This window comes from Columba livia, chromosome 10 (assembly GCF_036013475.1).
Source record: "Columba livia isolate bColLiv1 breed racing homer chromosome 10, bColLiv1.pat.W.v2, whole genome shotgun sequence".
NCBI classification, from domain to species: domain Eukaryota; kingdom Metazoa; phylum Chordata; class Aves; order Columbiformes; family Columbidae; genus Columba; species Columba livia.
Window position 1 is genome coordinate 19083567 of NC_088611.1, and position 13808 is coordinate 19097374.

At 41.8% G+C, this 13808-nt stretch overlaps 2 protein-coding genes across 4 annotated transcripts in view; one reads left to right on the top strand and one right to left on the bottom strand.

Moving 5' to 3' along the window:
• The window catches only part of LOC102089000 (netrin-4), a 45488-nt gene that overhangs the window by 22005 nt on the left and 9675 nt on the right, over window positions 1–13808 (bottom strand). For both annotated transcript variants that reach the window (XM_021294632.2, XM_005507536.4), the window contains exon 3: window positions 5291–5554. In XM_021294632.2, the coding sequence (XP_021150307.2) occupies window positions 5291–5554 (264 nt within the window). The remainder of the gene's footprint in view (window positions 1–5290; window positions 5555–13808) is intronic.
• The window catches only part of UROC1 (urocanate hydratase 1), a 79432-nt gene that overhangs the window by 15760 nt on the left and 49864 nt on the right, over window positions 1–13808 (top strand). The window lies entirely within an intron of this gene.

Consider the following 13808-nt stretch of genomic DNA (forward strand, 5'->3'; position numbering starts at 1 on the left):
CAGATATGTTCACAAAAACCATGGAGAGGAACCTAGATTACAGAGTCTAAATCTGTACTGAACAGTACTTTGAAAGCTTTCGGAGTTTTTCATCAGGAATACACTTCAGGTTTTGTGCAATTCCAGGAGATACCTGATGTAGCAAGAAACCCAACCAGAATGAATCCACTTTTGAAAAGGAACACCTCATACACTAACTCAGAGGTGTGCTTGAATTTGGAGGATGCAATATATCTAAAATAAAGGGGGAATACGTACCAGATTTTTCCTTGGATTCAAATTTTTAACAACTCAGAAGGACAGGGGTGTTGATTTTGGGTTGGCCAAGAACTAATTCCTGGCAGCAATGGAGGCATTAATTTAATGTGCCAGTCTTCCTCACACTCACTCTAAATGAGCAAGAGAAGCATAGGATATATAGAAAAGCTATTTTTTAGATTTATTTAGGTATTCTTCAGTTAACGTTTCTGGTGACTTTTCTGAGAATGTGATAAAATAGGATCTCAAAGATGTGACTTACAAGTCTCAATATCCTTTCTCAGCTTTTACCTAATTGTTTGAGAACTTACCTGTCACCTAAAGTCCCAGTTTTGAAGCACATTTTGCCCTGGGAAAGTAGGAACTCACTAAAACTATCCATGAAAATCGAAGAAAACCTTTCCCTGATGCTGCCCTGTCAGCTTCTTTGTCATCTCTCAACACAAATACCTGACACTTTCTCATCCACCTGCATGTTCCCACCAGAATTGTTGTGAAATGCTCTGGTCCATTGTGGGTAGCAAAGGTGTCAGTGATACCACTGTCTTTTCTTGTAGTTCATGTAATTCATAGCTACTTTTTCCTGTGTCATTTATATCATCATCTTCTGTGTCTTCAGATCATTATGGGCAGAGCCTGGCATCTGTAGTCAGGTTTAATTTTTGGAAAAAGATCAGCATAGGGATTTGTTTGGGGATTTTAGTCTGATGAGATCTAGAAGCTCTTCTAATATTTTATCTACTTTTTAAATTATTTTTTGTAACATTCCTGATGCAATTCACATAGTTGATGTACATGGCCTCACTTTATCTCAAACAAAACCTGCTCTTTGAGTTGCCCACTACAACACAGAACCCTTCCTGCATCTCTGAGTGCTGGACATGGAACAGACTGGCACGGCTTGGATCAGATAACGTGAAAACTTAGCTGCGGATTATCAGTAGAACTGCACAAGATATTTGAAGAGGAGGTAATATTTGCAAAGGATACAACAGCCCATTCACCTAGAAAATTGCTGTAGAAAAACAAGTTTTACCTTATGTAACCTCCATTATGCCAAACAAGGAATCTTACTTAGGACCAGATCCTGCTCCCTTTGGAGTAAGTGGAGAACTTTTCATTTGCTTAATTGTGGAGGATCGGACCCAAAGGGAGTCTAGTTTGTCTCTGTAAACAGGATAAAGAAGCAAAAGAAACATCCGAGGCGACTTGTAAGAGTTTCCTGGCAATGTAGGTACCAATAATTAACAAGTAAAAAAACCTGATGCTTTATACAAAAGCATTTTAATCCAAATTTGCTTTCCTCTGTCCATACTTCTCACGCACTAGAAAGAGAATTGTGAAATGTCTGGCAAACAGAAAGGACTTTGGTCTAGATTCTGTGGTCTGTCCGCGTGCACTTTCTGCTTCGCAAACCTTGTTCTGGAAGCACCCCGGGACTCAGCAAAAATGTGTCACCAAAGCCAGTCCTAAACCTGACAGCTCTTACTAACTCTGTAGGAGCTTAATAAAGAAACAATTTACTGCAGAGCAAGAAGTAACTATACATCCTGCAGCCACCAGACCTGGGGCAGGATTACATCCCATTGCATCCAATGGTGGACGAAAAGTAGGTGTATTCAGGTAGCCAGGTCCTGGCATTTGTTTCCCTTATAAGGGCATATTAATGTCCTGCATTTCAAAGAAAACACTTCTCTGTCCTTTCTGCAGCAAAATGCAATCTCAATAATTTCCCTCACTGACAAAGGAGGTACTTGTAAGAGTTTGAATAATATAGGTTGTGAAATACAGAAAAGATGATTTTGTCTTTAGCTGTCATAAGCAGCTGTGATATCTCTGTGTCTCTTTCTTTTGGTCTGAGGACAGGAAACAGAAAACAAGAAAATATCACTGTCAATAGCAACAAACACCAAATTCAAGATACGTTCCCTCAGAAGTTTCTTGCCTGTTGTTTACAGCTCCCATCTTCATTTCTCAAAGCTTTATCTGCTGTCTGATATGATATTCTGAGTTGTTACTAAGGGAAGTGCAATCTAGATAAATTGTCTTGAGGTGGGTACATGGCTTATTGGAAAAAAAGCCACATGGAAAGACTAATTATTACTGTTTTCTGCCAAAACAATGGAAAGGACATTTCCATTGGGTCCTATAGAAGTCGACTTTGAAACTTGCTCTACTCAATTTTTTCACAAACTACTGTTGACCAGAGAGAACATGCAGGATTTCAAGCTGTGAAGAATGATGTGCTGTCTGGAGAGCGTTATTACAATTTGCAGTTGTCTTGTCTCCATCAGTTTCTATGACACTGTGACATTATTTCTCGTAGAGCTGCATTTCTTATTGGCAGCCTCGGAGGAGAAGTCAGAAGCTGAATGAGTTGTCGTGACTGAACTGACAGATCCACAGATAAATTGGTTGTTGACAAATCATCAATAGTCACAGATCATCTGGTCCCTCCAAAATGGTGTTGAAAAGTGTTCGTTCAAAAATGTCAAGAAATTGCCTTCAGTTTTCTCAATTTTTTAGCCTCTATATCGTATCAGTCTAGCAGTGATAGAACTATTAGAAATGGAACAGATTTCTTTCAAGAGTAAAAAGAACAGACTTAAAAGTTAGCACAGTTATGTCTCTTCCAAGACCTCAGTGCAGAATGACCTCAGCTTTTGGGCCTATCCCATGGCAAACAACTACAGTTGTTTTCTGCATGGACTTGCTTTGTTTTTGTTGTCTACAGAAAATAAATGCATTGTAGAAGGACTCAGAACTCTTAAGAGACTGAAACTCCTAATACCCAAGCCTTTCTGTGGAGGGCTGTATTTTTCCAGCATTTTATTTGGTTACTTGACAGCAGCCCAGTAAACATGAAGCTGTTCTGCTTTCATGCTGTGATATCACCCACACTAAAAACTGAGACTTTCCCTGCCCATGGGTTCATTAAACACCAGATGTGGCCGGTGGAATGAATCAGCTTATTTCTGGACACGCAGCGTTTGTTTTTAACATCTCTTTTCCCCGTCCTGTTTGAGTCACCGTGTGTGTGAAAGTCGAGCAGAATGAGAATTAACTGTTCTCTCTGATCACTGGGAGAGTGGGGCCAAGAAGGAATCGCCTCCCTTTGCAGCAGAGGTTATTCAGGCAGGCACTAAGGAACAGCTTTCCAGCTGTCAAAATGGGAACAACTGCTCAGGGTTGCTACTAAATCTACTTCTTCAGACATTTTCAATAACCAGTTGAACAAGCATTCACTAGTGAGTGGCTTATGTATGCTTGATCATACCTTAATGCAAGGACTTAGACCAGCTCACTTATGGTGTTTTCCAGCCCATATGTAGGATTCTAGGGGTAGTTTAAGCTCTGCAAGTCTCTTCTCGCTTCCTGCTGCATTTGAATCCCTGCTTAGGCAAAGCCTTGCTGATATCTGTGCCTGTGCAAATGATGTGATGCATCCACCCTCCTGACTCCTGGGACATGAGTCACTCATGAAGTGCATTTCATCAAAACTATTTCACCTTCTGCCCCATGAAGTCAGTGATGGCACAAAAAGATTTTATTCCCTTGTGACTAGTGAGAAAAAAGCCCAGTCATAGTTTACAGTGGTTATGCCAGTAATGTACAAAATATTGTGTTTTCCTTTTCTGATGGGCCGAGTGTTTATTCTTCCACCAGATGTATTCATTTAGCATGTTAGTCATCTATTTGTTTTCATTACGTCTATTTTTAACAGTTTGCAGTAGAGATGATGCACTCTTTAAACCGCTTTTTCTCCACACTGTTATGTATTGAGTCTATACTTGTAGTAAACAGAATCTGATAATATCACCTAGTGCCACAATACTGTAGCTGAGCCGTAGATTTATATCACAGGTGGGACTGATTCAGAAATGATTCTGCAAATATTGTGAAACTCATACAGTCCTAATTATCTTACAATATCTACCTCCGGACCTAGAAAAGTTGAAAGGAAGTCAGTGAATACACATTCCAGAAGAAAATAAACCAAAACGTCAAGCGTACTCTATATCTAAAGGGTCAGAAATTAGATGAGGATGTGTTTCTTGAGTCTATTATGTCAGAGTGCACCAGGGACCAAAGTTCTAAGAGTTATTTTGGTTTTCAAAACCCATTACAGAGACAAATAGCCTTCTGGAACCAGTGGAGCCATTCACTAGTTTAAAGAGGCTGAAATTCTGTCTGTGATGTGTTTAGGAGTACCTGGACATTTGGTTAACATCATTTCCCTGTTACTGTTGTTACAGTTCTTCTGTATAACACTTGCAGCTAAATCAAAAAGGAAACAGTGGTCATTCTCTCTTAATCACAACACCTGAATACGCACAGAAACACAACTCGCATCTTCTGCACATCCAGGGCCAAACGCAGATAAAAGACTGAACAGGGGCTAGTCAGAGTACTAGAGAAGGATCTTCCTACAAGGTTTGGTTAAAAAAAGGTTTAAAAAAATACTCCAACTTATATCAAGCTGAATAGGTAAAAGGAGGGGGAGTGGAAATTATTTTCACATCCTGAAGACTGCTAGTGAAAGTAACAAAACCACAGAAGGCTGCAAACCTAAATGTAAAGGCTGAAACCCTAACTATGACAGAACTCACAAACTCAGAACATCTGAGATTGGAGATCTCATGCTGAAATTCTGTTCAGGCATTCTTTGCATCAAAGAGATGAGTTCAGTTCTATGCAGGTCTAGAGGTAGGAGATTTCATTCACTGTATTTGGGCTTGGATCTCTGTTCCAGTTACAAAGCCACTTCGTAATTTATAGATATTGTGATGTCCAGGGTTTTTAGAAGTACCCATCTCTAGCAATGCAATTAATACACATGGAACGGCAGCAAGGCTTGTAAGAAATCTTTTCCCAGAGTCATTGAAGTTCCACTAATGTGGATTAACAGTGCATCCCTTTTTTAGATAGGCGTAGGAAGGGCTTGACAGGATCATACACAAAATGTACCGTTAGGCTGAGAAAGCACAAACAGGTAACAAGTCTAGTAAGCTGGTGAATGTCCAGAACTCACCGTGTTCTCCGTGACTCCCGTCCTGTTGGCAAGCTCGCATTCCTCTGCATGCCCATTGCAAAAGCAGCTTCCCCGAATGATCAGGTCATAAATAGCATAGTGGGCAAATCTCTGTGGTTTCTCCTCCAGTGCTGAGCCGTGGCATGGGCATTCCTGTCTTTTTAACAAAAGGAGACGGAGGTTGGTGAGTTTCAGGAGATCTTGAGCCTCAAGACTGTAGGGGTCTTCAATCTTGTTAGCTGGACTTAAGGCACGATAAATCACCTGAAAGACAGAAGATTCCCATGCAGGAATAGATGTAGGACAGCACACGCAGCAAACAACCCGCGGTGATGTTCAGGAAAAAGGTAATAGCTCCTATTTGGAAAACTCTTCCTAAGCAGTTTTGGAGCTGTGACTGATTCCAGAACATCACAGCTGAGTTACCACCAGCTGGTCAAGCCCCAGCAGGTGACTGGGTACTTGTTTCCATCCTGTCTCAACTATGAGGTAGGAAGTGCCTTAGTTTAACCATTTCTCCCTGGAGTTACTGAGCCCAGTCACTTCTTGCAGTTCAGCCAGTACATGGTAACTTGTCAGGTGCTGGTTACTTTGAGTTTCTGAGCCAAGTGACAACAGTGTCACTCAGAGAAATCCAAGGTTTATTGGCATAAATGCAGTATTAATGCCATCCAAATTTCTCAAAACATTTTAGAAATACGGCTTTGACATGACTTCTAGAGTCAGGTAAACTAAGGCACGAAAGGGACCTGTGAAAGAAGTAAAGACTGTGATCAGACTTTTGGCTTGGCCACTTGAACTATGGCTGGAAAACACAGCTTGGCTTAGGGTGAGTAAGCACTGGGAGAACCCTGTCCCCAAACAAAGCGAATCAATGAAAAGTAGCTACACTGCAGTTCGCAGGACCAAAGGCACTTTGTGCCTCCTGACCATGGGTTGTTACTTTTTTACCACGGCTTTTATGCTGTTTGATAGTTCTCCAGAGCAGCAGCAGTTTGGTTTTGAGTATCACAGTTCTAATTTGATGTTGAGCAGTGACTAAAGGGACACGTTGTATTGCAGCTCATGCGGCGCTTTACCCTTCTGTATCTCAGGGTGTGTTTGTTTCTGTTGCTTTTGGGGAGAGGGTGACAACAGAGGGCTGCACCACAGTCTGAGTTAGTGAGAACTAAAGAGCTGGCTGCATTAGTTCCCAGGCCTAGATGTCCTCTGTGGATATGTTAACTCCAATTTGAGAGCTATTTTCTCCCCTGGTTGAGTTTTTCTATGATAGCAGAGGGACCTGCCCTCGGGGTTCTTTAGCCCTGCTTTATAAGTGGTGACAGTGTCTGTCTGACTAACTCCGTTAGCGGAATGAAAGCTTTGTTCCCATAGGGATTCCCCCTTTCTCTCTCTCTCCATGTTTTTATTTTTCTTTCTTTCTAGGGACCAACCAATTTAAATACTTGCAGCTCATTAAATACTTTTGCTCCTTTTTCCTTGCAGGAGCCAGAAAAGAGCCTGGAAGATAATTCTATTGCATGTTGATGGCACATGCGGAGATGAACCCCCTTGAACTAACAGAGTCAGCTGCCAGACTTTGCACTGAGCTACACCTGGCCGTGGTACATGTCCCACCTGGCCGCAACATTTTCTGTTTGATTAGCTCTGTTCTTTTTTTTTTCTTTTAATTCCCTTCTCTTATACTGTCAGCTACTTAGAAAGCTGCAGACAGCCCTGTTGGGTGAGATCAGAGGTGTCTGTATTTCCTTGTTTGACAGAGCTGTGGGCAGCCTGCCCAGGCTGTGCAATGCAGGTGCCTACATTCCCCTGACCAATGCAGCCATGATAAAATAGCCCAGGCCTTCCTTCCCACCCCAGTGTCTACATTCCCCCAGTCAATGGAACCATAAGCAAATGGCCCATTCTGTTTTGTCCAGGTGCCCAACATTCCCCTTATTGACGGATTCACAGGATAAAGACCAAATCTCCTCTGTCCGGTTCCCCTAATCCAGGATGGTCTGGTCTTTTTAGTGGAAAACAGTTTTGGGAACCCTGTCTCCTTCTTCCCAGTCTGCTGTGGATCACACAGAAGTCGAGTGGTTTCTCAGAGTCTTAAGCACCTGGTTGTGTACAGACACACACATCTTCTTCCCACATAGTCAATTAATCTAAGACCAAGGCAGTGAACTGGATGGAGTTGTTCTGCAGAGCCTTCTAAGCTCAGAAAACTTAAAGCAGGGTTAAGAACTAAATACTAGGCTATTAATGGCTAAAAGTCCTTGTGAAACTGTTTTAAATTTGCATAAAGCAGAGGAACCAAAGGTAAAGTAGTCTGTTCAGTTTGCAGTTTTTACAAGCTCTATTCTCACACTTGTCTTTCTTGTCTATGATTCTCTAATATAGATGCTTAGTAAAAATGGTACCTCCTTTCAGGCTAGCTCTCCAGAGGATGCCTAACAGATCTCTGGCTTGAGAACATAAATGCTAGAGGTACTTTGCTCCAGGACGAGATAGCTGACAAAAGGTAATCAGTTTGTTGTTACCTTCTGCAAGATCTGCGCTGGCCCTGCCAGTGACCTCCCTAGACAAGGGTAGGTAAGAGGTTTAACATCTCTGTGCCCCAGAGCACCCAGTTGTGAACCACTATGGATCTCCTCACAGGAGACAGAGAGAAGGGTGAATGAGGTGAAGAACAAGAGTATTTACTGGGCTGCTCTGAAATACATTACTAGATAATGGCCAAAGTGTTTCTTTGTACTCCATGTCTCTGGCATTATACTTCTGTTTGATGACAATAGTCTTGCATCGTGCTGCGTTAATTGTGAAGGAAATCTTGTGCATTGTATTGCCCTACTAGAAACCTATTTTGAATATGGTATGATAAGTTTAAAGAGATGGATTCACATTTTGGGATCTCCAGTCAATTATCCAGCCTCCCCGTGTCTTAATTGACATCCGGAGTTCTTTAGGCAAAAGAACAGCTGTTGGGTGCTCGTCTCTCTGCATTGGGCTATTTGCTTTCATGAAGCTGTATTGGATTTTTGTTTCTTTGCTTGACAGCTTGGAAGTAGATTGGATTCCCTGTGGGTTTATTGTTTTGCAAATATTTTCATTTCTGGCCTTGCATCTCTTGAGGGGAGCTGCTTTGGTATTTTCCATGTCCCCTGATAACTCTCAACACTGTGAGCAGAGATGTTAACAGCCTGGATGTCCCATAGCGATTGTGGCATCCTTTTAAGGAAAAACAGTATTCCATTCCAGTTGAAGTACAAGGGTTTGTTTGTATGATTAATTCATGACACATTTCTGTCTGGAATAAGCTCAGTGGTGAGACTTGATTCGTTTGTCCTCATCTCTCCCAAAGCAACACTGGTTAAGTGTTAAAGATCTGATTTGGGTGGCATAACACTAGTGACGTCTTTTGGGAGTAGCGTTTTTATGTTCTTCTTGGATTCAACAACCACTAGGGAATTAGCCTTCCTGAACGTGGTATAAATGAAAGATATTGAGGACTTCTTAAACAACCATATTTTGTATCAGCAGAATCAAAGCAGATATGTTGGGCCAATGTCAGTAGGTTTAGATGAGATGCATTTTGCACGGAGGTAGCACAGTTTTATTTGGTATCTAAATCAGGTTAGCAGCATTATTTCATAGACACATGAAAGTGGAACGTGGAATTTTCTCCTGGAGGACGCATTCTCCTGGAAATACTGGTGGTTAAAACCCTTGAGCACAAGGGTGAGTATAATGTAATCACCACCTCTTGGCTCATTTTTAATATTTGATTGCATCTTTCTTCTCACATTAAAGTGCCGGTTGTTAGATCTTCCTTAACATACGTCTTGCACTGCTGTCAAGAGCAATATGTTACAATCCATAATTTAAAGTTATTAGCCTACTATGTGTATTGATTCAAATAATTGTAGAGTGGGATGAATTTTAAAACAGACCTGGTATCTCACCTTACATGTCCCTGCATTGTTTTCCCATAAATTAATAATTTACCTAAAAAAATCCCCTAAACTTTTTTCTGTCCTAAAACCAGATGATTATATTTCAATGCATGTATTTGGGTTTATGGTTCACTAAGAAAAAATGAATCCTAAATTAGGAGACAGATTGGTAATTTTATATGGTACAGGGAAGAATTCTATTTTTGCTGAATACCCTCAACTCCCACCCCATCCTGAAAAAGAGCTTCCCATCATGTTCACTGTAAAGCTATTTCTCATCTGATTAAATCTCTGCCTGGTATCAAGCTCTGTGGAAGCTCTGTTCTTTCTTTCTTATTTCTTTTGCTGTAACAGACTGCTCTGCAATCTCCCAGTCATTTCTCTAAATATCAGTGTGCAGCATTCATAAAAGTAACATATGCACAGCCGCAGAAGAAAATCTAATGGTGATTAAGTCTGCTGAGGGCTGGACAACTTAAGGACACACTAAAATCTTTGCACTTCCATTGAATTGGGTGGATGTTGAGGGTATTCAGCACCTCTTTACTCTCAGCCCTTTGTGGGAATACATCCTGAGTTTCCCTTATAATCAGGAGCTGCCACTGGAGCTGAATGCTGAGTGGGACATTCACGCTTATCTGCATATCTGCTATCAAGCGCATATTTGTCATTCTCATTTTCAAAAGTCAATCAGCTGCACCTCAAAAAAAGATGGTCGCTACTCTGTCCTCTCCTGACCTTTCTGAGAGCAAGGAATGCTGTGAGTGTGCAAAGCTGAAACAGGGAGCTGCTCTTAGGGGGCTGGTTTTGCCGTACACAACTTGGCACAGCTTCACAGGGGGGGATGTTCTATCACCAGTCAGGAGATCATCTTCATTCCGGAGACAGTGTCTCAGATTTTTGATTTCTTGCCATATGTTTTGCTTCTCCATTCTTGATGCAGATAATTCTGTTTTCTTAACCTGATCTTCCAGCCAGTATTAGTTAGAAAAGATGTGGACACAGCAAAGGTTCCCCCTTGCAAGCTCATAGCCTCAAGTCAAGAAACATGCGTCAGAAATGGAGGGCAGTGCCAATACGTGGCCTCCTGCAAAAGAACATCCTTGTGCAGAACAAGAATTTGATATTACAAGTCGTTCTTAAGCTTTGTTGATCATGCTGCACACAATCAGGTTAATGAGGTCAGAAATGTCTGTGTGCTTATACTGGGCCCATCAGAAGGAAGCTGCAATAAAAACTCACATCAATCCTAAAAACTCTTCATTAAAAATTTTTATGTGAGTTGATTTTGTTCCTAAAGGAATTGTAAACAATTGTCTCAGAATTTTTCCTATCCAGTGGCAAATATCCACTGATTCATTTGATGGAGCCTTGGCTGAAGTGAATTCTTCCATCTTGTGGTGCAGTAGTCTGTACTAAGAAGTACTTTTCCCTGTTTTGAAAGACTGAGCGGAGCACACAGAAAGTTCAGCTGTTCTTAGCTGCTGCGAGGCCCATTCAGAGGGTTCGTGGAAAAGTGGTTTTTAGTCAAGATCCATTGCTTTTCTCTCCTGGAGAATAAAACTTAAAAGCCAGTATAGAATGTGATAGTTTGTTAAAGAAATAATTGTGCATTTGATTTTTTAAAATTTCTCTGATCTGGGTAAATTCAGCTACTACCAAGAGAGTGGCATCTTGAATTCATTCTGTGTTTTCCAAACCAGAAATGGTCAATGTCACTTCAGATTGTATTTGCTTTGAGGTCATTCCAGCAATCCAGTCAGTGTGGCATTAATATTAATGTTTAGGCATTGTTGCCAATATGATGACAGGGAAAGACTGTACTTTCATAAGAGACCATCCATTTCTTATACGTGGAGTCGCTTATATCTCTAGGTCTTGGCTGAAATCTTATACATGAACAGACTTAGCTAACAGTATCATCTCTCCTTGACAGTGATGTGTGGACAACTATAGAGCAAACAGTGAAGTGTTATTTTGCCTGGGGTTTGAAAATTAAAACAATGATTCTGTAATGTGCATAGCATTTAAACAATATTTTTTTCACAGTTGAGACTTGAAAAAACCGTCGTGGCTGCAACTCCACTAAGGTTTTATAAAACAGAGTGAGAAGAAAAATTAATTTGCCTCATACATTCAGGAAATGTAGAAGAAACGCTTGAAAAAACTCTGCTGTGTCTTTCTGGCTGGTTTGTAAAAGGTTCCAAATGGCTCATTGCAAACCAGGTCAGAGTAGGACACTTGGTGCCCTCCTGAAGTTCACTTGCCAGGGATGGGAATGCTGGACTGGTCTCATGTCAGTTCAAATTCCCTTCAGAGACAAATCCTTGAGCCCCTTAATTCTTCCTCCAGGGACGCAGGGCCTGGCAGCGCTATCTGCTTGTTTACACTGCTGGTGTTAACTGCTTCCTCTCAACTTGCCTCTGCATTTTATCTCCTCTACAGTTCAAGTTAAACGAAATGCTGAACAGACAGCCCTAGTCATAACATTTGGGCACTTAGGTTCACTAGTGACTAATCCCTCCTGGAATCCTTTCCGGCTGGAAGTCGGAACAACCGAGCATCGTGCAACTTCAATAGGCTGGTCCTGATGACTGTTGGACAATTTGCTGCAGTGCAGGACCCTGCCCTTGCATCTTAGCTGCTGGGAGTTCAACCCTGTGATGGGCTGAGCATGTTTCTTTCCAGTGACCCCACTGCCATACGAGATCAGACCTGTAAGAAGGCACTGAAGCCTCAGTGGTGACCTCCTGAATTATTGATGTTGCCACTTAACGAGGTATGTGTGTGTGAGGGGGTGGGAACCTCTTGTGTTTATCAAAAGGTTTGGCATGAATACAGTTAAAGAAAAGCCTGAGAAAAGACAGGAAAAAATGCAGGTCCTTGGAACAAGATCCCATACATTCCACACATAGCCCTGTCCCTGGCCTCGTTGGGTGTCTGTGCGAGTGGTCGCATGAGTGTTGCTCAGGGAGTCCCTGTAGCTGGAGAAAGGCTGCAGAGATCTTCAGTGTTGGTGCAGAGGAAAAGGCCACCCATAGGGCCGACCCTGGCTGAACAACCTGGCGGCTTTTGAAGAAGACAGAACCGCATCCCATCACAACATGTCTTGATGCACAGAGTGTGTTTAGAAGAGTGATTAAAAGTCTTTCAGCTACAAAGCGAGTCCACTCATCTTTGACAAAAGGCACTGCTGGGGACTTCTGTCCCTAAAGAGGTCACCACAGGATACAAAACGGAGAATGAACAGGTCTTCTGCACCAGGCACACTTAACATGTTGCCATAGAAACCAGTTACTTAATTCAGGCATACACAATTCTTCCAGCCCCCAGTGAATTCCAGTAATGGGTTTATTATATCACACTTCATTGGTGTCATCTGTCACACAGACACTCACATAAATGAACCAGCCTTTGATTCAAAACTCCCTTCCACTCGCTAGACCCAATAGGGGAAGGGTCTCCTTTTGGGTCTGCTGGTTATAAGTAGGTCGGTGTTCTGCTCCACTTTGCATGCTAATGTCTTCCTTTCATGCAAACATCATCTTCGATGGGGGAGAACATTTGTTTTCATTTCCTGATATTCCAGTTTATTGAAAATGTACTCTTAATCTCTCAGATCCTTTAGTGCACGTGCTGTCAGGATGCAGGTTGGAATATTTCGGTCCCTGTTTCCCCCATATGATGTTTGAACTGTAAGTCACACTAACATCTGATGCAACATTGTGGTAATTTCTTCTATGGTTTGGCCCCCAGTTTTGATTCACGTTTGCTGAGCTGAAGGTTCACTTTAGGCTCCATGACTATATAGAACAGTGTTCTGTAAATCAGAAAAACATCTTGGTTTATAGATACATATTACTGCAGCTCTGCCACCTTCTTCTTTCATACCTACATTCTCAGTTCTGGCAGCCAGTTGACCTGAAATCTTGTTTCATGATGTGTCCCACATGGGTTTTAAACCTAAGTGTTCTTGGTAATCCGTCTCCTTGTCTGATTTCTTTTGTGCCCTGTTAAAAAGGAATTTGTGTCTTTTCTCAATGTGAATAAGATGGTGCCCAAGAAAAACTTCAGTATCATGCAGTGGAAATAACTTCAGTCCCCTCAGCAGAGAAAACTGGGATTTATTTGAGAGCATTGGTTAGCATTTGAGTTGGAAACAGTTTTGACCATTTCAGAAATGTTGTCAGCTTGTGATGTGAGCTCCTCAGCCATCCAAGACTATGCCAGTGTCGGTAACTGGGTAGGTCACAGTGGAGGTGCGAAAGAAGCAGAGAACACTGCAGAAAGGAGCAGTGGGGATTCAGTCAGCTTCTTTCCAAGTCAGTCGTGAGTCGGTGCTTGAGGGGATGGATGCCCTGGTGACATTTGTGACATCTTTACAATAAGGTTGTAAAACTGCAGTTCTGAGATGCATGGGCAAAGCTCCTGCAAGACTTGTAATAAGAGTAGCAGTGTCACTGTGGCAAATCTAATCAGGTATCACTTTAAATAACTATGCTCTGCCTTCCTTTATTTTCATTCACAAAAGAATCCGCTGTGTCATATTGCTGACCTGAAAAGCCTGATGCTTTTGCGCC